The sequence below is a fragment of the Ambystoma mexicanum genome, chromosome 5p, assembly GCF_040938575.1.
Source record: "Ambystoma mexicanum isolate Mex_15411 chromosome 5p, UKY_AmexF1_1, whole genome shotgun sequence".
Taxonomy (NCBI): domain Eukaryota; kingdom Metazoa; phylum Chordata; class Amphibia; order Caudata; family Ambystomatidae; genus Ambystoma; species Ambystoma mexicanum.
Window position 1 is genome coordinate 328921612 of NC_090930.1, and position 21408 is coordinate 328943019.

At 50.2% G+C, this 21408-nt stretch overlaps 1 protein-coding gene across 1 annotated transcript in view; it reads right to left on the reverse strand.

The window, feature by feature from the left end:
* Positions 1 to 21408, reverse strand: part of FMR1 (fragile X messenger ribonucleoprotein 1) — an 821120-nt gene that overhangs the window by 609012 nt on the left and 190700 nt on the right. Inside the window, exon 3 of the mRNA XM_069612766.1 lies at positions 4602 to 4695. Within this exon, the coding sequence (XP_069468867.1) occupies positions 4602 to 4695 (94 nt within the window). The remainder of the gene's footprint in view (positions 1 to 4601; positions 4696 to 21408) is intronic.

The window sequence follows — 21408 nt, forward strand, 5'->3', positions numbered from 1 at the left end:
AAAACAATGTTTTGATTTAAATGGAAATCCGATACAACTTTAGGCAGGAAGGAGGGTTTAACCCTCAACACAACCCTGTCCTTGTGGAATACGGTAAAGGGTGGCTTAGAAGAGTACCTGCAACTCGCTCACTCTACGTGTAGATGTTAGAGCAACCAACAATATGGTTTCAAAGGTTAACAATCTCAATGGACATGTGTGGAAAGGTTCAAACGGTGGACACATTAGGAATTTTAGAAGCAGGTTAAGGTCCCAAACTGGAACAAGTATAGAAAAGGATCAACATTCTGGCCCAATCCGGGGCAATAAGGATCATGTGGTTTCCAAACTGTTACAATCTCCTGATTACCTGAGGAATGACGGGGATCGGCGGGAACGCGTATAGTAGCGGAAAATCCCAATCTACCACAAACGCATCGTCCCAGAGCTCCTCTGAGGAAATTCCCTTGAGCAGTACCTGTCGCACTTCCGGTTGATTTCGGTCGAAAACAGATCTACTTGAGGGGTTCCCCAAAGGGTGAAGATCTCTTGAAGGACTTCCTGAGCTAGTTCCCACTCATGGGAGACTGCTCTGCCTGCTCAGATCGTCCGCCGCCGTGTTCTCCTCCCCGGCCAGGCGAACTGCAGTTAGGGAGATTCCTTCTTGAATTGCCCAGTACCAGAGCTGCATTACCTCTCTGCACAGTGGTAGTGACCCTACACCACCTCTCTTGTTGAGGTAATGCATGGCCACCATGTTGTCCGTCAGTATCAGGACATTCTTTCCCCGTACAGAAGGCAGAAAGGCCTGCAGTGCTAGTCCGATTACCCTCAGCTCCAAAATGTGTAGTTTGTACTCCAATGAAGACCAACGACTGCCGACTGTCAGGTCGTTGGCGTGGGCTCCCCACCCCATGAGTGAGGCGTCCATTACTACTCTGGCCAGGATTGCCAAAAAAAAAATTCTCCCTTCAGAATATTTTCCTTGCAGGCCCACCACAGAAGATCCCGAGAGACCCTGGTTGGAATTTGAAGTTGGTCCGACATCTTTTTCCTGAGAATTGGGACCACTGTGTTCTGAGAGCCCATTGAAGGGATCTCATTCTCAGGCGGGCATCTGGCACCAGAAAAATGCAGGATGCCATGAGGCCGAGCAACCTCAAGAAATCGATGGCATCGAAGATTCTGGGCACTCTGAAATTTGGAAACCATCTGAAGAATGTCTTGAGCCCTCGCCTTGGGTGGCAAGCACTTTCCCAAGGATGTATCCAATACAGCCTCGATGTACTGGAGCTGTTGGGAAGGTGTCATCTGTGACTTCTAGAAACTGAGGGAGAAGCCCAGTCTGTGAAGGGAGTGGCAGGTGGCTTTGAGATGATCCAAGGCTTGTTCAGGAGAACGCGCCCTGCTCAGCAAATCCTCCAGGTTGAGGTAGACATGAATCCCCCCTCTCCTGAGATACGCTGCGAACACCACCACCAGTTTGGTGAAGACTCTCTGGGCGTAGGTCAACCCGAATGGCAGGACTCGAAACAGAGTGTGAGCTGCCAAAGGCAAACCTTAGGTATTTCCTGTGCTTGGGATGGATTGGCAAATGAAAATAAGCATCCTTAAGGTTCAGTGACACCAACCAATCCTGTAATTGGAGGGCCTGAAGGATCTGAGAAAGTGTGACCAACTTGAATTTGTCCTTCCTGAGGAATTTGTTCAAGTATCTCAAGTCCAAGATGGGTCTCAGTCCTCCGTCTTTCTTGGGGATAAAAAAATATGGGAATACCAACCCTTGTTCCTCTCCGCTACATGTACTGGTTCTATAGCACCTTTCTCTAGCAGGGTTACCATTTCCTGCACAAGGAGCGGATCTGGAATCCTCAAAGAGTGTTTCCCTGGTGGATTGGTGTAGGCTGCATTATGAGTGGGAGGCAGTAACCGTGGGCTATTGTCTCCAGAGCCCAAGCATCTGAAGTAATGGCTCACCATTCTTCGAGATGCTGAGACAGTCTGCCCCCAACCGGTAGCAAGGTAGCTGCAGCTGGGGCTGGCTTGGCACCTCTACCTCGTCCACCATGAGGGAACTTCTGCTGGCCTCTTTGACTGGCTATTCCCCTCACCTTTCCAAATGAGGAATAATAGCTAAAAGATGAACCCCTCCAAGGCTGTCCCCGCCGGACGAAAAGGCTGAGGTTCCTAACAGCGACCCCCAAATATTTGGCAGCCGCCTTTGAGGTCTGCAACCTCTCAAGGCTCTTGTCAGCCTTGCTGCCAAAAAGGTGAGACCCGTCATATGGGATGTTAAGAAGACGAGCCTGCACATCCGGTGCAAACTCAACTTCTGCAGCCATGCAAATCTGTGCATCACGGTGCTCGTGGCCGTGGACCTGCTGATGCTATTTGCAGTGTCCAATCCAGACTGCAGGGACTCGCACATGGCTTCCTTGCCGTCCTTGATAGCCACGAAGCGGTTCCTTTCATCCTCTTCCGGAATATGCTCCTCCGCCATGGACATGCACTCCCAGAGAGCGTACGAAAATTTTGCTAAGGCACATGTGTAGTTGGACGACTTCAGGACCATACTCCCAGCTAAAAATACCTTCAATGCCCATCCATCCACACACGTGCTTGTCGTTCCCATCAGGAGAGATGGTAGGGTACGCTGCCTTGTTCGAGGTAGCCGTGGCTGCCTGGCGCACCAGATTTTCCAGAGTTGGGTGTTGGGACAGGTAGCCGGAGTCACTACAATTTTTGGCCACCCTTTTTTGTAGAGCCACATGAAAGGGTAATATACAGTCAGTAGGTGGACAGATCATCCTCATCAAATTGTACTGCGGGTCTGGACCAACCTAGGTACTCAACCTCCCTGTACATGAGCTGCCAGTCTGAGGAGTCAGCGTGCTCCCCTGGTTCCGGCCTGCCAAACTCAATTCGGGAGAGGTGTCAATGCCGCTGGAATTATCTAAGGTCTTGCAAAGGTCTTGCATCCTACTCTCTTCCGATATCAGGCATTCCGGCACATCGGGTGTTCCATACTGGAGCCCAAAAAGAGCATCCTCCTAAATCAGACTTTTCTCCTTTCCGCCTCAAAAATGTATGAGAGGGATTTTAAAAAATCCATCTTGGGTAGCGAGGTAAAGGTCTTTTCTGGCGTAGAGTTCACTGGCTTTAGAACCAAAGGCGTCTACATAGTCGTGGCCTTAGCTTCTATGAGGCTCTTCAGGCACAGGGGGCTGAACCGACACCTGGCCCAGCTGTCATCGATGGCTTCGGTTTCGGCGTCGACAATGGTGTCGTTAGCGCCAAAGGCCTACTCGAGGTTGGTGATGCAACCGGCTCCTTCAACGTTTTTGGCGCCAAGAGCGTTGAGGGCTTTGCAGGCTTCGAGGTTGTCGACCTTGAGCGATCGCTGTGTCTCGAGTGATCCTTCTCCAATCGGGGCCTCGAAGGTTCTGGATGTGGATCACGCCGTCCACTCGGGCTCGATGGTGCACAAGTTTCCGGTCGAGACCGCTCCTTGCCGGCTTCAATCGAAGGAGTGGACGGATCTTTTCCCTGCTTTTCGAAGATCTTTAGCATCTCTACCCGGAATGCTTCCCACTCCGTGGGTGTCGAATATTTAGAAGGGCATCTCACCCTCTCTGGGGTGCAGCCGGACGAGGATAACAAGGAAGGGGACCGGTGGTGCCTCCTTCTCGAAGGCTTCGCCGAGGACAAAGAGTGACAGGAGCCACTGCGGGACCTTGAACGCTTGTCCTTCTTACACCGGGGAGAGTCACCTCTCGTCTCGGCAGAGGACGAACAAGCAGGTCGGGCTTGGATACTTTGCCTTTCCCGTCATCGCTTGACACTTCGAACAGGAATCTGTGTCGTGGCCTTCCCTTCACCCAGGCACCACAGACAGACGATGTGGATCCGTGATAGACATCTTGGAACCGCACCCTTTGCATTTTTTGAAGCCTGATCGAGGGGTTATCTGTGTAGAGGACAATGACATTTTCTTTTTTCGAGAAGTAACTACAACAACAGTAACTAAGAACAAGGAGCACTGAGTTTCGAAGCAAACACGTTTGCGGAAAAACAGAACTGAGGCCAATGGGCGCTGTGCTTGCTACTAATAACATCCGATTAAGTCACAGAGGCCGTCGAGGGACATCGACTAAACGCCCTCTGCCGAAATGTTTGCCGAAGCAGCCAAAGTTGGACATTACATGTCAAAGATGAGGAATACGTTGGAGGACACAACCCATTCGAAAGCTGAATATATGACAAACGGAGCACATGTGAATATTGAGAAGTATCAGTGACAAAATACAACTATTCAGAAAACGAGCTGAATATGAAAGGTTCCAGATAAACACAAGGAACATAGACATACCCTCTCTCATCTCAACTTTCATGTTCAATGTACTTCCTCCCTTAAACATTGCACAAGCTTTATGAAACCAACAAAGGAGCAAGCCTCTTAAAATTACTGAATAGAACTAGCGATGATCACCAAAGAGCAAATCAATCCCATTCTATCAATCCCGAGATTTTCGTTTAGATCAGTGGAAAATGTTAATAGTAGAACAAAAGCAATAATGAATAAATATGACAATGTAACATATTGTTTAATGATGAGCCCTTACCTCTACTTCATCGCTTTCGTTTATGTCTTTGTTGTAGCCTGTAGGTGGTGGGAATCTGACATCATGGAATGGAATCTGTCTTTCTGGTTGCCAGCTACAAAAAAGTTATTTTTTTTTTAAATAGGTTTATTTTTGAACAAGGCAGGAAAAATAATACATCCACATTTAGTATGCATTACTTATACGAGTATGTTTCTCCCTCCCCACCCCCTCCCTATGTCCGTCATATTTTCAGGTTCCCTCTCCTCCCTCCTGCTCCTATGGGGCAGCCCAGCTCTCTAGCACCCTCCTGGCCAGCTGGGGTTTGAAAATCAATGCTGGGAAGTCTCGATCGAACTCAAGGACAGGGTACCAAATGTTCTGGAAGCAGTGGAGGAGACCCGCTCTAGATGTCGTCACCTTTTCTGCAATTAGTACATCCCACAGCTTCACCCATCAGAGAAGCAGGAGTGGGCCCTCTACAGATTTCCATGTGCGGGCCACCACTATTCTACCCGCCAACAAACATTGGATAACATTTTGACTTTAGGGCCTGTGTGTAAATAAATCCCAGGAACCGGGGTGCCCAGGAGGATAGGTTTGGGCTCTAGAGGGAGTTTTGTATGCGTAATTTCTGCAATGACCGCCGCCAGGCATTCCTTCCAGAAACTTTGAGCTTTGGGACAAGTCCACCACATGTGGAAAAAGGATCCTACTTGGCCGCACCGTCTCCAGCAAGCTGGGTCTACAGTATAGTTCATGTGGTGGAGTCTTAGAGGGGGATAGTACCAGCGCAGTAACATTTTATAGGCACATTCTCTATTCGTGACACAGGTAGATGCCGATTGGGCGCGGGTCCAGATGTCCACCCAGGAGTGGTCCTCTATGGGGTGTCCTAGGTCCGCCTCCCATTGTGCCATGGACCGAGATTTGGAGGTGAGAAAATCTTTCTGGAGGAGCTTGTATAGCACAGAGATCTTGCCTCGGATTGGTAGGTCCTTGAGAGTTCATTCTATGGGGGTGGGAGAGTGGGTTGCTGCTTGGTGGGTCTGTGGGTGGGTGCACCAGTGGCGCAGCTGGAGGTATGTAAACCTGTCCGTTTCTTGGAGGTAGAAGGTTTCCTTACATCTTTCATAAGAAAGTGGTTGTCCTCCTTTGAAAAGCTGCCCCACAGTCTCCAGTCCCCCCTCAATCCAGTTTTTGAAGTTTTGGGGAGCTGCTCCAGGTGAGAAGGTTGGGTTCAGAAAAACCGGGGATGAGGGGCTGAGTCCCCTTGAGATCATCTTCTGCTTCAACATTTTGTCCCAAATGGCAGTGGTATGTTTGGTGGCTAATAGTAGGTCCTGCCATTGCCGTCTCATCGCTGGTGAGATGTGGGGGAGAAAGCGTAGGGGGAGAGCCAAGCAAGATTGTTCCATGTCCACCCATCTGGGGCGATTAGTGATTGTTTGCCATGCTTGGATGCATGCTAGTTGGGCTGCCATGTGGTATTTCTGTAAGTCTGGGAGCCCCAGGCCGCCAAGTTTTGCATTCCCCAGCATCATGTCTCTCGGGATTCTGGCTTTTTTCCCCCTCCAAATGAATTTTAGCATTTTTCTCTGAAGGTTCTGAAGAGCTGGAGTCGGGATCATCACAGGGAGGGCGGAGCATGCTTACAAGAATCTTGGAAGTAAGTTCATTTTACACGCTGTGATCTGGCCCATCAGGGAAATCTCTTGGATCGTCCAGCGTTTCAGGTCGGTTTCCAGCTCTTTGAAGAGTTCATGCTGTAAACGTCTGTTGGTTTGGCTGGGATCTGGACCCCCAAGTAGCTGATAGCCTTCATCTTCCATTGTATTGGGCACATTGGGATCAGGTCTTCTCACTCTCTTGATGAAATCCCTATTCCCAGCGCTGCCGACTTGTTGAAGTTAATGGGGAATCCTGTGACCTTTCCATAGCTGTTTAGTTCTGCTAAGGCGTGTGCCAAACAGTTGCAGGGGTTTGTGATGGTCAGGAGGACATTGTCTGCATAGAGGGCCAGTTTATGGTGAGAGGGGCCCACTTGGTGACCCTTAATTAGGTGGTTCAGTCAAATCCGTTGGGCGAAGGGCTCTATGATTAAGGCGAATAGAAGCGGGGACAGCGGGCATCCCCGTCTAGTTCCGCAGGTCAGCGTAATGGGGGCCGATAGATTACCATTGATTCTGAGTAGAGTTTTGGGTGATTTGTAGTTGGCTAGGATGGCGTTGAGTCGATGTACCTCGAAGGCCTCCGTCGAGGGTGATGTCATCGAAGAGCATACATAACACACGCCGCGGCCGTTGGCCTCGGTTCTGTTTTTCCCCTCTTGCAGCAAAGATGCCCATAAATACGGGCACGACAGTACTCAGACTTGGGGGAACGGAAGCTGTAATAAATAGCATGGGAAATTCTACAGAGGGGTAGGTTGGGAGGGCGGTGAGGAATACGTTGGAGGAACATCCAGTCGAAAGAAGGAGGAGGAGGCTGTAGAATTATAGTCTATACATTTAATGGGCAGAGCAGAGAACTGCCTTGCCAAAAATCCCATCCTGGCCATGGGAAGAATCCAGGTAGTAATGTTTTGTAAACATGTGGATGGAAGACCATGTTACCGCTTCACAGATGTTTCTAATAGGAACACCCCTTTGAAGAGCTGTAGATGTAGCCATGCCCCTGGTGGAATGAGCTTGCAAACCTTCAGCAGGGTCTTTCCCTGCCAGCCTATAGCACTCAATTTGCCAAAATGATCCACCTAGTTAAGTTCTGTTTGCTAACAGCCTGACCTAGTTCGTGTCCTGTATCCCCTATGAAAAGCTGATCATCAAAATATATTTTGGATGTTCTTGAAATTTAAAAGTTTAGCGCTCTTCTAGGATCTAACCTATGAAGTTTTCCTCCTCTTTGCCAGGATGAGGTGAAGAATAGAAGGAAGGCAGAACAATTTTCTGGCACAAATGAAAATCCAAAATGATTTTGACCTTCAAGACAACTTTGTCCTTGTGGAAGACTGCAAAGGGGGGCTTGCCTGACAGCGCCTGCAACTCGCTCACTCTGCGGGCTGATGGGCGAGCATCCAATAAAATGGTTTTAAAGGTTAATAACCTTAGAGGACGTGTGCAGGGATTCGAAGGGTGCACAGATCAGCAACTAGGTTTAGGTCCCAAACCGGAACCTGGAAAGGAGATGGAGGGTACACATTAGTGAGCCCTTTCGGGAATTGAGTCACCAGTGGGATTTTGAAATAGGAACATTCCTCTGACGAGTGCTTAAAAATGGACAGCATCGCGAGATAGCCTTTAAGGGTACCAATCTGGAGCCCCAGATTGGCTAAGGATAAAACATCCACTGTTTTACACAGAAAAGGATCTACATTCTTTTCCTTGCACCAGTTGCAGAACTAGTTCCGACGGAAACGGTACAAAGATTTTGTTGCTGGTCTTCTAGCAACACCTCCATAACGTCACCAGGGAGGTCCCAATCCTTATATCTCAGCTTTTCAGAAACCAAGCGTGAAGGTTGAGAGTGTTCACCTCTGGATGGGGAACCTGACCCTCCTCTCGCGAGAGAAAGTCCTCTCTTTGTCGAAGACGTATTGGAGGACAGATGGACTTGTCCAGAAGGTCCAGGTACCACGTTATCATGGCCCAATCCGGGGCATTTAGGATCATGCGTTTCCTGAACTTTCTCAACCTCCAGATTACATGAGGAATGACAGGGACTGGAGGAAACGCGTACAGGATTGGAAACTCCCAATCCAACATGAACTAGTCTCCTAGAGCTCCTCTTGGAGGAAATTCCCTGGAGCAGTATGTTTTGCACTTCTGGTTGACCCCGATCGCAAACGTATCCACTTGAGAGGTTCCCCAAAGGGTGAAGATCTCTTGAAGCACTTCCTGAGCTAGTTCCCACTGTTGGGAGACTGTGCTCTGCCTGCTCAGAGCGTCCGCTGTGTTCTCCTCTCCAGCTGAACTGCAGATAGGGAGATTCCTTCTTGAATTGCCCAGTACCAGAGCTGCATTGTTTCTCTGCACAGTGGTAGTGACCTTATACCTCCACTCTTGTTGAGGTAGTACATGGCCACTGTGTTGTCCGTCATTATCAGGACATTCTTTCCCTGTACAGAGGGCAGAAAGGCCTTCAGGCGCTAGTCGGATGTGTGTTTGGACTCCGATGGAGAGGCGCTAGTCGGATGTGTGTTTGGACTCCGATGGAGACCAGCGACTGCTGACTGTCAGAACGTCCGTCACTACTGTAATCTCCGGCCATGGTTGCCGAAAGGGTTCTCCCTTCAGAATGTTGTCCTCGCAAGCCCACCACAGGAGATCCTGTGAGACCCTGTTCGGAATATGACGTTGGTCCGATATGTTTCCTGAGAACTGGGACCATTGTGTTCTTAGAGTCCATTGATGGGATCTCATTGTCAGGCGGGCCTTTGGCACCAGAAAAATGCAGGATGCCATGAGGCAGAGCAACCTCAATAAATAAATAAATAAATAAATAAAATATATAATGGCCGGAGGATTCTGGGCACTCTGAAATTTGGTAACCATCTGAAGAATGTCTTGAGCCCTCACCTTGAGTGGCAAGCTCTTTCCCAAGGATGTGTCTAGCAGAGCTCCGATGTACTGGAGCTGTTGAGAAGGTGTCATGTGGGACTTCTTGTAATTGAGGGAGAAGCCTAGTCTGTGAATAGAGTGGCAGGTGACTGAGATGAGAACACGTCCTGATCAGCCAATTGTCGAGAAGCCTAGTCTGTGAATAGAGTGGCAGGTGACTGAGATGAGAACACGTCCTGATCAGCCAATTGTCCAGGTAGGGATAGACATGAATCCCCCACCCCCATTTCCTGAGATTCGCTAACACTACTGCCATCAGTTTGGTTAAAACACTTAGGGCGGAGGCCAGCCCGAAAGGCAGAACTCGAAACTGATAGTGAGAATCGCCAACTGCGAACCTCAGGTAATTTCTGTGCTTGAGATGGATTTGCACATGAAAATAAGCATCCTAAAAGGTCCAGTGACACCAAGCAATTCTGTTGTTGGAGGGCTTGCAGAATCTGAGAAAGTGTGAACATCTTGAATCTCTCCTTCCTGAGGAACTTGTTCAAGTATCTGAAGTCCAAGATGGGTCTCAGTCCTCTTATTTTTTAATCCCCAAAAAGGACAGAGTGCCATCCCTTGTTCCTCTCTACTGCAGGTACTGGTTCTATAGTACATTTCTCTAGCAGGGTTAAAATTTCTGCACAAGGAGCGCATCTGGAATCCTCAAAGAGCATTTCCCCGGTGGATTGTTCTGAGGTCTTCTTATAAAAAGGAAGGCAGTAACGTGGGCTATGGTTTCCAAAGCCCAAGCATCCGAAGTAATGCCTCGCCATTCTTCTAGATGCAGAGACAGTCTGTCCCCCACTGGTGAACTATGACTCAAGACCTTAGGGTGGTTTTGTGGTGCTACTGCAGAGGCCAATGGTAAGGAGGTTGCTGCTTGAACTGGCTTAGCACCTCTACCTCGTCCACCACGAGGAAATCTTCTCTGGCCATTCCTCTCACCCTTCCAACCGAGGAGTAGTAGCAAAATGATCTACCCCTCCAAGGTTGTCCACTAGGACGAAAAGGCTAATGTTGCCTATCAGCGGCGCCTAAAGATTTGGCAGCCGCCTTCGAGGTCTGCAACTTCCCAAGGCTCTCGTCAGCCTTGCTGCCAAAAAGACGAGACCCGTCAAAAGGCATGTTGACAAGCCTAGACCGCACATCCGGTGCAAAACCAGACTTCCTCAACCACGCAAATCTGCACATAACAGTGCTGGTAGCCATGGATCTGCTGATGCTATCCACAGTATCCAATCCTGATTGAAGGGATTCACAAATAGCTTCCTTGTCGTCCTCAACAATAGCTCAGAAGCCATCTCTTTCTTCCCCGACGGGAATGTGCTCTGCCGCCATAGAAATGCAATCCCACAGAGTATAGGAAAATGTTGCCAGGGCGCAAGTGGAATTGGCAGATTTCAGTGCCATGCTCCCTGCAGCAAATACCTTTCTTGCCCATCCATCTACACGCTTGTCATGCCTCTCATGAAGGATGGTAGGGTATACTCCTTGTTTTGAAGTAGCTGTAGCCGCCTGCACCACCAGACTCTCCGGAGAGGGGAGTTTTGACAGATAGTCAGGGTCACTAATGGAGGGGTGTTATTTTTTTGTCAGATTCTTATTAACTGCCCATTAGCCTCCACAGTTTCCCAGTTTCTAGCCACCCTTTTTTGTAATGCCATATGAAAGGGCAAAATAGAGACAGTCTGAGGACCCTTATCCAAAATATCGGTGAGATCATCTTGTTCATGAGGGAGTGGTTGCCTACTCCATCCCATATACTCCACTCTTTGACTTGAGTTGCCTGTATGAAGCGTCAGCATGTTCACCAGGCTCAGGTCTTCCAAAATCAGTTTGGGTGAAGTATCTACTCCACTTGCAGACTATAAATTATCATACAAGCCCTTAATTCTGGACTCCTCCGATATGAAACACTCTGGTACATTGGGTGTACCATATTGTAACCCAAAAGGAGCATCTTCCTCAGAGTGTTCCTCATCTTCAAAAATTGAAGTGAGTGATGTGAAAAACTCCTTCTTGGGAAGAGGAGCATAAACCTTTTCAGGTTTGGAAGCCATAGGCTTCGATGACGTTGAAGGTTTTTTTTGGCGCTGACAGAGGAGGGGCGCTCGAATTCGATGGAACAGCCGGCGTATTTGGCGCAGCTGGCGTCGAAGGTTTCAGCGTCGATGTCGAGGGCCTGGTGGGTGTTGAGGCCACTGCCAGCATCAAAGGTCTCGAGGGCGTCGAGAACCTAGACCTCAACTTTTCTTTCTTGTGCTCATCGTTGGATGAAGGCTGCCGGGGCTCCCGATGGCTGTTTTCACGGGCTCGAGGGCGCAGAGGATTTCGGGTGAGACCTATCCTTACCAGCTTCATTCGAAGGCTCAGTAGGAGCATGACCTTGCTTTTCAAAATGTTGTAACATTTCCGACCGCAAAGCTTCCCATTTAGCTGGGGTGGATTTTTTCGTAGGGAAAGCTATGCTTTCAGGGGAGAAGTTGGACGAAGAAGTCGACCTCCGGTGCCTTCTCTTCAACTTCTTCGAAGACGAAGAAGAGTGGTGGGAGCCACTCCTCGACCTAGAATGCTTGGCCTTCTTCCGAGGAGAGTCGCCCCTCGACTCGTTGGTCGAAGGCCCAGCGGGTCGGGGCTTAAGGGATTTGGGGATTTTTCCTAACTTGAGTTTCCCTTTCCGTTCCCTCAAGGGCTTTCCTGTCATGGACTGACACTTGGAACAACTGGACGTATCGTAGTCCTCCCCGAGGCACCACAAGCAGATTTGGTGGGGGTCATTAAGAGACATCTTGGACCCGCAGTCCCAGCATTTTTTGAAGCCGGACTTTGGCATTGACAGTGTTGAAGACGAAGACATAATTCGAAAAATCTTGTAACAAACGGTCACAAAATGAGGCGTGTCGTAGTTCGCATCGAAGCAAATGCTGTCGCAGAAAAACAGAACTGACGCCATCGACGCACAGCGCCCTCTACAGTAAAAGTTTTCCGAAGCAGCTGAAGCTGGTCATTACATGTCAAAGATGAGGAATATGTTGGAGGACACAACCCATCCGAAAGTGCAAATCTGAATGGAGAGGGCGGAATATACACTTCAACCCGACAAGACATAGGCACAGTGAAAAATAACTTGGCAAACTTATCCTGATGCCAAATATTTTGCCAAGTGTTCCTAACTTGGGGAAGAAAGGAATGTGGCAGCAGGAGGGGAAAAGGGAAGAAATCGAGAAGACAGACAGAAGTTACTACAAATAGAGCTATGTCCAGCAAAGAAACTAAGGGCAGAAAAACGACAGTCAGGTAAAGGAAAGATGAGAGGGACAGTGGTGAAATGTGAAAATCATACTTTGTAAAAAAAAAAAAAAAAATAAATAAAAGTTATTCCTACTCCCCACAAGTATTTTATTAGGCAAGCAAAAGTATATTTGAACAAATGAACCCGTTACTTACCCCTGGTAATGTTCTTTTGACTTGATGTTCCTCCCATGTATTCCTCATCTTTGATATTCAATATCCAGCCTCAGCTGCTTCAGATATTTTCTTTCAGCAGAGGGCGCTCTGCGTTGATGCAGCCAACTCAATGTCCTTTGAGGGCCTCCGTCTCGAGGATGATGTAATCGAAGGTACATATAGCATGCACAGCGCCCATTGGCTTCAGTTCTGTTTTCTCTTTCAGTAGAACTACCTGCATCAACACAGGTTTGACCGTACTAGGCTCTGAAGGAGCGAAAGCTGTAATAGCATGGGAAATTCTACTGTGGGGTAGGCTGGGAGGGCGATGATGAATACGTGGGAGGAACATCCAGTTGAAAGAAATTTACCAGAGATAAGTAATTTATTCTTCGAATGGATTGTGTCCTCCCACGTACTCCTCATCTTTGATAGACTCGCAAAGTGTTGGTTTTGGTGGAGGGAGTAAGAATGTAACAATGATTTCCATGAACAGAGTGGAGGACAGCTTTTCCAAAGCTTCCATCCTGACTCAGGGAAGAATCAAGGCACGAATGCTTTTTGAAAGAGTATTGTAGACCACGTAGCTACCTCAAAAATATTTTTAATAGGAACACCTCTTTGCAGAGCCAAAGAGGTAGCTATGCCCCTTGTGGAATGGCCCTCAAGCCTTCTGGAGGCTCTTTGCCAACCAACCTGTAGCATTCTGAAATCGCTAGAATAATCCATCTTGATAAGGTCTGCTTTGTTACAGCTTGACCCAGTTTGTGACCTGTATAACCTATAAAAAGTTAGGTCATGCAGACGAAGTTTGTAATGTAGAAGCTTAGAGCTCCAAGTGGATCTAATCTGTGTAACCACTCTTCAGAAATTGTATCACCAGTGATATCTTAAAATATGAAGTTTCTTCAGATGAGTACTTCATGATGGATAGCGCTGCCAAATAGCCTTTAATTGTTCCAACCTGGAGCCCCAGATTGGCTATGGGAACGGCCGATAGGGAGATTCCATCCTGAAATGCCCAGGACCAGACATGCATAGTGACCCTACACCACCTCTCTTATTGAGGTAGTACATGGTCACTGTGCTGCCCGTCATTATCAGGTCATTCCTTCCCCAAACAGAGGGCAGAAAAGCAAAAGCCTTCAGCCCAAGTCTCAGCTCCAAAAGATTGATGTGTAGTTTGGACTGCGATGGAGACCAACGACCGCCGATTGTCAGATCGTTGCCGTGGGCTCCCCACCCCGCAACTGAGGCATCCGTCACTACTGTTATCCCCGGCCATGGTTGCCAAAAAAGGTTCTCCGTTCATAATGTTGTCCTCGCAGGCCCACCACAGGTGATCCTGTGCGACCCTGCTTAGAACTTGAATTAGGTCCAACATGTCGCCCGAGAATTGAGACCATTGTGTCCTGAGAGTCCATTGAAGGGATCTCATTCTAAAGCAGGCCTCTGGCACCAGAAAAATGCAGGATGCCATGAGGCCGAGCAACCTCAAAAACTCAAAGGCCGGGAGACACTGGGCACTCTGAAACTTGTAGAGCATCTGCAGAATGTCTTGAGCCCACACCTAGGGTGGCAAGCTCTTTCCCACGGATGTATCCAGTATGGCCCTGATGAACTGGAGCTTTTGAGATGGTGCCATATGGGACTTCTTGTAATTGAGGGAGAAGCCCAGTCTGTGAAGAGAGTGGCAGGTGACGTTGAGATGAACCAGGACTTGTTCGGGAGAAAGTGCCCTGATCAGCCAATCTTCCAGGTAGGGGTAGACGTGAATCACCCCTCTCCTGAGCCTTGTTGCCACCACTGCCATGAGTTTGGTGAAAACCTTTGGCGGGGGACGTCAGCCCAAATTTCAGAACTCAAAACTGATAGAGAACCGCCAACGGTGAACCTCAGGTACTTCCTGTGCTTGAGATGGATTAGCACATGAAAATAAGCATCCTGAAGGTCCAATGACAGCATCCAATCCTGGACTTTTGTTCAAGTATCTCAAGTCCAAGATGGGTCTCAGTCCTCCGTCCTTCTTGGGTATTAGGAAATATGATGAGTACCATCATTTGTTCCTCTCCGCTACAGGTACCAGCTCTATAGCACCTTTCTCTAGCAAAATTTCCTGCACAAGGAGCGGATCTGGAACCTTCAAAGAATGGCTTCTGGGTGGATGGTTCTGAGGTCTTTGAATGAAGGGCAGGCAGTAACCTTGGGCTATGGTTTCTAATGCCCAAGCATCCAAAGTAATGTCTCGCCATTCTTTCAGATGCTTAGACAGTCTGCGTGCCGGCGCAGTGTTGTGACTCAAGACCTCAGAGAGGCTTTGAGGCAGCTGACACAGTGGCTGTTTGTAAATATAGCCCTGCTTGAGGGGGCTTTGCACCACTCCCTCGTCCACCACGAGAGAATCTTCTTTGGCCTCTCTGACCAGCCATTCCTCTCGCTCTACCAATTGAGGAGTAGTAGCGAAAAGATCTACTCCTCAAAGAAGGGCCATTGGGGTGAAAAGGCTGAGGCTGCCTAATAGCGGCACCCAAACATTTGGTTGCTGCCTTCGAGCTCTGCAGCTTCTCAAGGCTTTCAACAGCCTTGCTGCTAAAAAGATGAGACCCGTCAAAAGGCATGTTAAGGAGTCTAGACTGCATGTTCGGGGCAAATCTAGATTTCCTTAACCACGCAAATCTGCGAATTAAGGTGCTTGCCGCCAAGGCTCTGCTGATGCTGTCAGACTCCAGACCCGACTAAAGAGACTTGCACATGGCTTCCTTGCCGTCCCTAACAATGGCCAAGAAACCGTCTGTTTCCTCCCCTTAGGGAATATGCTCAGCCACCATAGAAACGCACTCCCATAGAGTGTATGAAAATGTTGCTAAGGCACTTGTGGAGTTGGCTGACTTAGGAGCCATGCACCGGCAGAAAGCAGAAACTACTTTTCTTACCCATGCATCTACCCTTTTGTTATGCCTATCCAGTGGGATGGTTGGATGAGCTGCTTGTTTTGAGGTTGCAGTTGCTGCCTGCACCACCACACCTTCTTGGGTGGGGTGTTTTGATAAGTAGTTGGGGTCCCTACTAGATGGGCGGTATTTTCTTGTCAAGTTCTTGTTTACTGCCAGACTTGACTCTGGCATCTTCCAATTGTCACTGGCCCATTTCTGAAGAGCAATGTGGAAAGGTAAAATGGGATTCTTTGGCGGACTTTTATCAAGGATGTCTGTTAGATCATCCTGCTTGAAGGGGAGGACAGGTCTGCTCCATTGCAGGTAATCTACTACCTTACACATCAACTGCCTGTATGAGGCATCTGCATGTTCAACGGACTCCGGCTTACCAAAATCTAATTCTGGTGAAGTGTCCCGTCCACTGGCTGTTTGCAAATTTTCATAAAGGTCCTTTAGCCTGGATTCCTTCGATATAAAACTTCAGGGACATTTGGTGTACCAAAATGTAACCCAAATGACGCATCATTATCAGATGGCTCATTGTCCTCATAAATAGAGGTTAGTGATTTAACCCCTTAAGTGCCACCGACGAGCCGGCTCGTCGGTGGCAAGCGCTCCAGGTTGCCACCGACGAGCCGGCTCGTCGGTTTAGGCACGCTGTTTTGCTCGTTCGCTGCAACGCAGGGATCGAGCAAAACTGTAATCCAACCGCCGGGCTATGTGAGGTGGAGGTCCCCCCTCGGCGATTGAGACGGGGACCTCCCCTTTCCAACGATACCCATTGTGTGGCATTGCTGCACGCGGATCAGCGCGCGCGATCCGCGGGCAGCAATGCCACCGGGACAATACAGATCCGTTTGTGACGCGGGGGGAGGGAGGGCTGCTTACTAGGTAAGCGGCTCCCTTACCCCCAAAGCATGGGGCCGCAGCGCCAGAGACCCCTGGGGGCAGATGATCACTGCCCCCAGGGCTGAAAAAATAAAATCGAGGGATGGGGGAGGGGGTTTGGAGCCCTGGGGCCCACTAGACCACCAGGGATATGACAAAAAGTGGTGTCCCTGGAAAGGGGAGGTTCTCCCCTTTCCAAGGACACCACTGATATGACCCATTGCTGGTCACGGATCAGCGCAGAGCGCTGATCCGTGACCAGAAACCCACTGGACCACCATTGATTTGTTTGTGAGCTGGGGGGGAGGGGGACTGCTTCAAGTAAGCAGCCCTCTCCCCCCCGGCCCCCAAAGCATGGGGGCACATGCACATGAACCCTAGGGGCAGATGGCTGACCATATGCACCCACGGAATAGCCACTAGCCACCATGGATTATTTTTTGATTGAAAGGGGAGGGTGGCCCTCCCCCCCACCGAAGTAGAAAGGGGGGCACCCCTTGTAACCCACCCTGGGGGCAGATATCTGCTCCTAGGAAGGGGCATCTGACCCCAGGGAGGGATGCATGAGGTGGGGACCTCCATTTGGGGGGAGGGGGGAGTGCCACCTCCCGTTGCAGAACATGCGCTGCCAATTTAGGGTGCCCCTCAGCCCCCCCTAAAAAGCAGCCTACGATTTTGTATTTTTTTTGTATACCGCTTGGCGCAGATGGCCACATTAGTGTGCCAATCTGGCCCCAGGGTGCCCAAACCCTACTGCCCGATCTATTGGGGTTCCTGCCCCACCTTTTGTGGTGGCCCTCTCCCCCCCACCCCAAATGGCAGGGGGGGGGGACACCTCATGCAGCGCTCCCTGAGCCTCCTAGGAAGTACTGCATGATGTGCCCCCCCCCCCTCCGTTCGGTGTGGGTGAGAAGAGGGCCACCACAAAAGGTGGGGCAGGACCCCCAATAGATGGGGCAGTAGGGTTTGGCACCCTGGGGCCAGATTGGCACACTAATAAGGGATGCATGAGGTGGGGACCTCCATTTGGGGTGGGGGGTGAGTGCCACCCCCGTTGCAGTAAAACATTTGCTGCCAATTTAGGGTGGCCCTCAGCCCCCCCTAAAAAGCAGGCTACGATTTTGTATTTTCTTTGTTTACCCAACTTCGCTTGGCGCAGATGGCCACATTAGTGTGCCAATATGCCCCCAGGATGCCCAAACCCTACTGCCCCATGCATTGGGGGGCCTGTCCCACCATTTTCGGGGGCCCTCTCCCCCACCCCAAATGGAGGGGGGTGTAGCTCACGCAGCCGTTTGTAGGAGGCCCAGGGAGGCCTGCATGAGGTGTTCCTGCCACCCATTTGGGGTGAGGGGGAGAGGGCCCCCATAAATGGTGGGACAGGCCCCCAGATGGGGCAGTAAGGTTAGGGCACCCCGCGGCCAGATTGGCACACCAATGTGCCCCTCTGCACCAAGGCAAGTTTCGTAAACAAAGAAAAAAATGGAAAATGGTGGAATGCTTCTTAGGGGGGCTGTGGGGCACCCCAAAGGGTCTGGGAAGTTTCTAATGGGATGGGGCATTGACCCCCTCCCCCCAGCCGCAATGGAGTGGGTGCCATGTCATGCAGCCCTCCCTGGGACCAGATATCTGCTCCTAGGAACGGACGCCTGAGCCCAGGGAGGAGTGCAGGACAGCCCCCCATTATCTGCCCCTGGGGAGGGCTACATGAGATGGGCCACCCCTCCAATTTGGCCAGGTGTGGGTTCCCACGGGTGTCCTCTTTTGGAAAATGCGTGGGGTTCCCCGTTTTCCTTGCTGGCTTCGACACCCTAGGCCCAAATCTGTAGGTTGCCCACATGAACAAAATGGGCAGTGGCGAAAGGCTTGGGGTTACCAGTGGGTTACCCCTTTCCTTTTGCGCCCCCGGTAGGTGCACCCACACACGTGAGGTACCGTTTTCATCGGGACACGTGTGGGGACGCAGGAAGGTAGGCCACGTGTTGTTGGCGGTGTGTTTCGGTGGGTGGCCAGCAAAACCAAAAAAAGGAAGTAGAACTGCTACTACCCAGGTTCATACCCAATTTTTGTCAATAAATGGAATAAAATATGTAATTGGAATTGGGGAACCTGGTATATTGGTACTAATGGATTAAATCCCTAAATTCGTAACCCATAAAATTGTCCAGAAAGAAAAAAGGGGGAAAAAAAAAGGAAACTCGCACACATCGAAGGCTGTGGATATACATGGTTTGTATTGAGTTCAAAACACATCAAAATAGACATATATAAATAACATACATATTGCAAAATTCGATAATCTAAACACAAAGAGCTAGCAAAATCAGAAATTCAAATCCTCTTCAGTACATAAGTGAATTGGAAGTACAAAACATGACCCATACGGGCTCTTCAGTGCTTACTAAATTTAAAGTACAAAACATAACCCGTAAGGGAAAGGTACACAAAAAACTTTAGGTGTAAAGCATAACCCATGTATGACACATGTGGAAATCATGGGCGTCAATAAATTGGCACTCTTGTGGACTTGTAACCATCTAGGTCCTGGAGTAGCTTGTATTAAAAAAAGCATCTCATCTTGCAGGTGCCAACGTGACAGGGGGGACGTGGCCAGGTTTCGATGTAGAGTCGGAACAAGTTACTTACCTGTACCTGTTGTTCTCCAGCATGGGTCTGGCATGGATTCACATGCTCATGAATATTCCCTGTCGTCGGGCTGGGAATCCTCGGTAAAGAAAAACTCAGTATCAGTTTTGTTTCTGATCTGTCTTTCTTAGTAGTAACCAATCACTGATCTCTGGGTCATACTGCCCCCAGCCAATGACTGCCCTCTCCCTAAGCCCCGCCTCTGGCAGCCATCCTCAGATTTGGTAGCACGCCAAGTGGCAGTATGACCAAGTGAAGAGCCGCAGAGGGGTAGGTGGGAGGGTTCGCATGTGAATCCATGCCAGATCCATGCTGGAGAACAACAGTTACAGGTAAGTAACTTGTTCCTTCTCCAGCATGGGGTCTGGCATGGATTCACATGCTCATGAATAAAAGAATACATAGCAGTATACACATGCACAACCACGGGAGGTGGCAACAGGCTCAACATTAAGCAATACAACAACTCAACATTAAGCATCTCTTACCTCCTCACCAGGCTCACCTTAAGCGAACAGGTTGTGCAGCACTGCTTGGCAGACCCTGGACTCCTCCATGACAGGAACTTCAAAGGCGCCGAATGCATAGGCTCGAATGGGGCCCCCCATGAGCCTGGTCAGCACCACATTAAGCTCCCACGCTGGGGCAGGAGCCTTCACCGGCGGGAATGATCGGAATAGTCCCTTCATAAATTCCTTCACCAGGCGATGAGACCACAAGGACGCCCGTCCCGTCGTCCTGGTATATCGGGAGATGGCAGCCAGATGAATTTTTATGGAGGCAAGAGCCAGTCCAGCCTTGGCCAGCGACAACAGGTACGGCAGCACTTGAAGGGCCGTAATTCGCAGAGGGTTAATCTTCTGTGCATGGCACCAGACAGAGAACCTCTTCCATTTAAGACCGTAACACTTAGTTGAAGACGCCCTGGCCTTTGCAAAAGCCTCTCTGCAATCAGCCGGGATATCGTACCCTCCAAACTCTAGTGCTGCAGGAGCCAGGCCTGCAAGTTCAGCGACTGTGGGTCGTGGTGGAGAATGGCGCCTCCTTATCTGGAGAGAAGATCCGCGTCCGCCGGCAGCCTGACTGGCGGGGACATTGACAAGTCCAGAAGGTCCGGGAACCAGACCTGCCTCGGCCACGCCAGTGCGACGAGGATCATCCTGCACCTGGACTTCTTAAGCTGGTTGATGAGGCGGAGCAGCAACAGCAATGGAGGGGAACGCGTATAGAAACAGGTCGTCCCAAGGTAACGAGAAAGCATCGCCCATGCCCCTCGGCTGTGGGAACCTGCTGGCGAACCTCTGGCACTTGGAGTTTGTCGCCGTCGCGAACAGGTCGATCTGGGGTTTGCCCCATCGTTGGAAGAGTTGATCCACTTGATCCTGGCGCAGTTCCCACTCATGGCACGAGCGAAGGTCCCTGCTGAGTGAGTCGGCGATGGTGTTTTTTATTCCTGCCAGGTGGAAGGGAACCAGAAACATCCCCTGGGCGACAGCCCAGTGCCACAAATCCTGGGCCTCCTTGGATAGTGCTGGGGATCTGGTGCTTCCGTATGTAGAACATCGTGGTGGTGTTGTCTGTGAAGATCCTCACCACTTTGTCCTTGAGGGACGGGAGGAACGACTTGAGCGCCCAGAACACTACTAGGAGCTCCAAGATGTTGATGTGAAGAGACCTCTCCTCCGGGAGCCAAAGGCCTCTTGCGTGGAGATCTCCTGTGTGGGCCCCCCAACCCTCCAGAGAGGCGTCCGTAGTCACCGTATCTTAAAACGCCGGGGTTTGAAAGTCTGTGCCCGTCGTGAGGTGAGCCTGGGTGCCCCACCATAGGATCGCCCGACTGAACTCCTCGTCGAGGGGGATCCTGTCCTCGAAGCAGCCCCTCGCCTGAAACCAGCGGGCGTCGAGGAACTCCTGTAGCGGACGCATCCGAAGTCTGCACAGGGGCACAAGGTAGATGCATGGGGACATCGTCCCGAGGGACTTGATGGACCTCACCCTGGCCACGTCCGTGGCTAACAGGCGCCGCACCTTGCCCAGGATGGTCTTGGTCCTCTCCTCTGAAGGGGAGGCCAATTGCTCCACTGTATTGAGCTTCGCCCCCAAAAACAGTGCCACTTGCGATGGAACCAGGTGGGATTTGGGGTAGTTGATGGCGAACCCCAGCTCCGTGAAAAACCGGACGGTCCTCGCTGTATGATCGACGGCGGGTTCCCTTGACCTTGCCCGGATTAGCCAGTCGTCCAGGTAGGGGTAGACGTGGATCCCCTGCAGGCGCAGCTGCGCCACCACTGGTGCCAGGCACTTGGT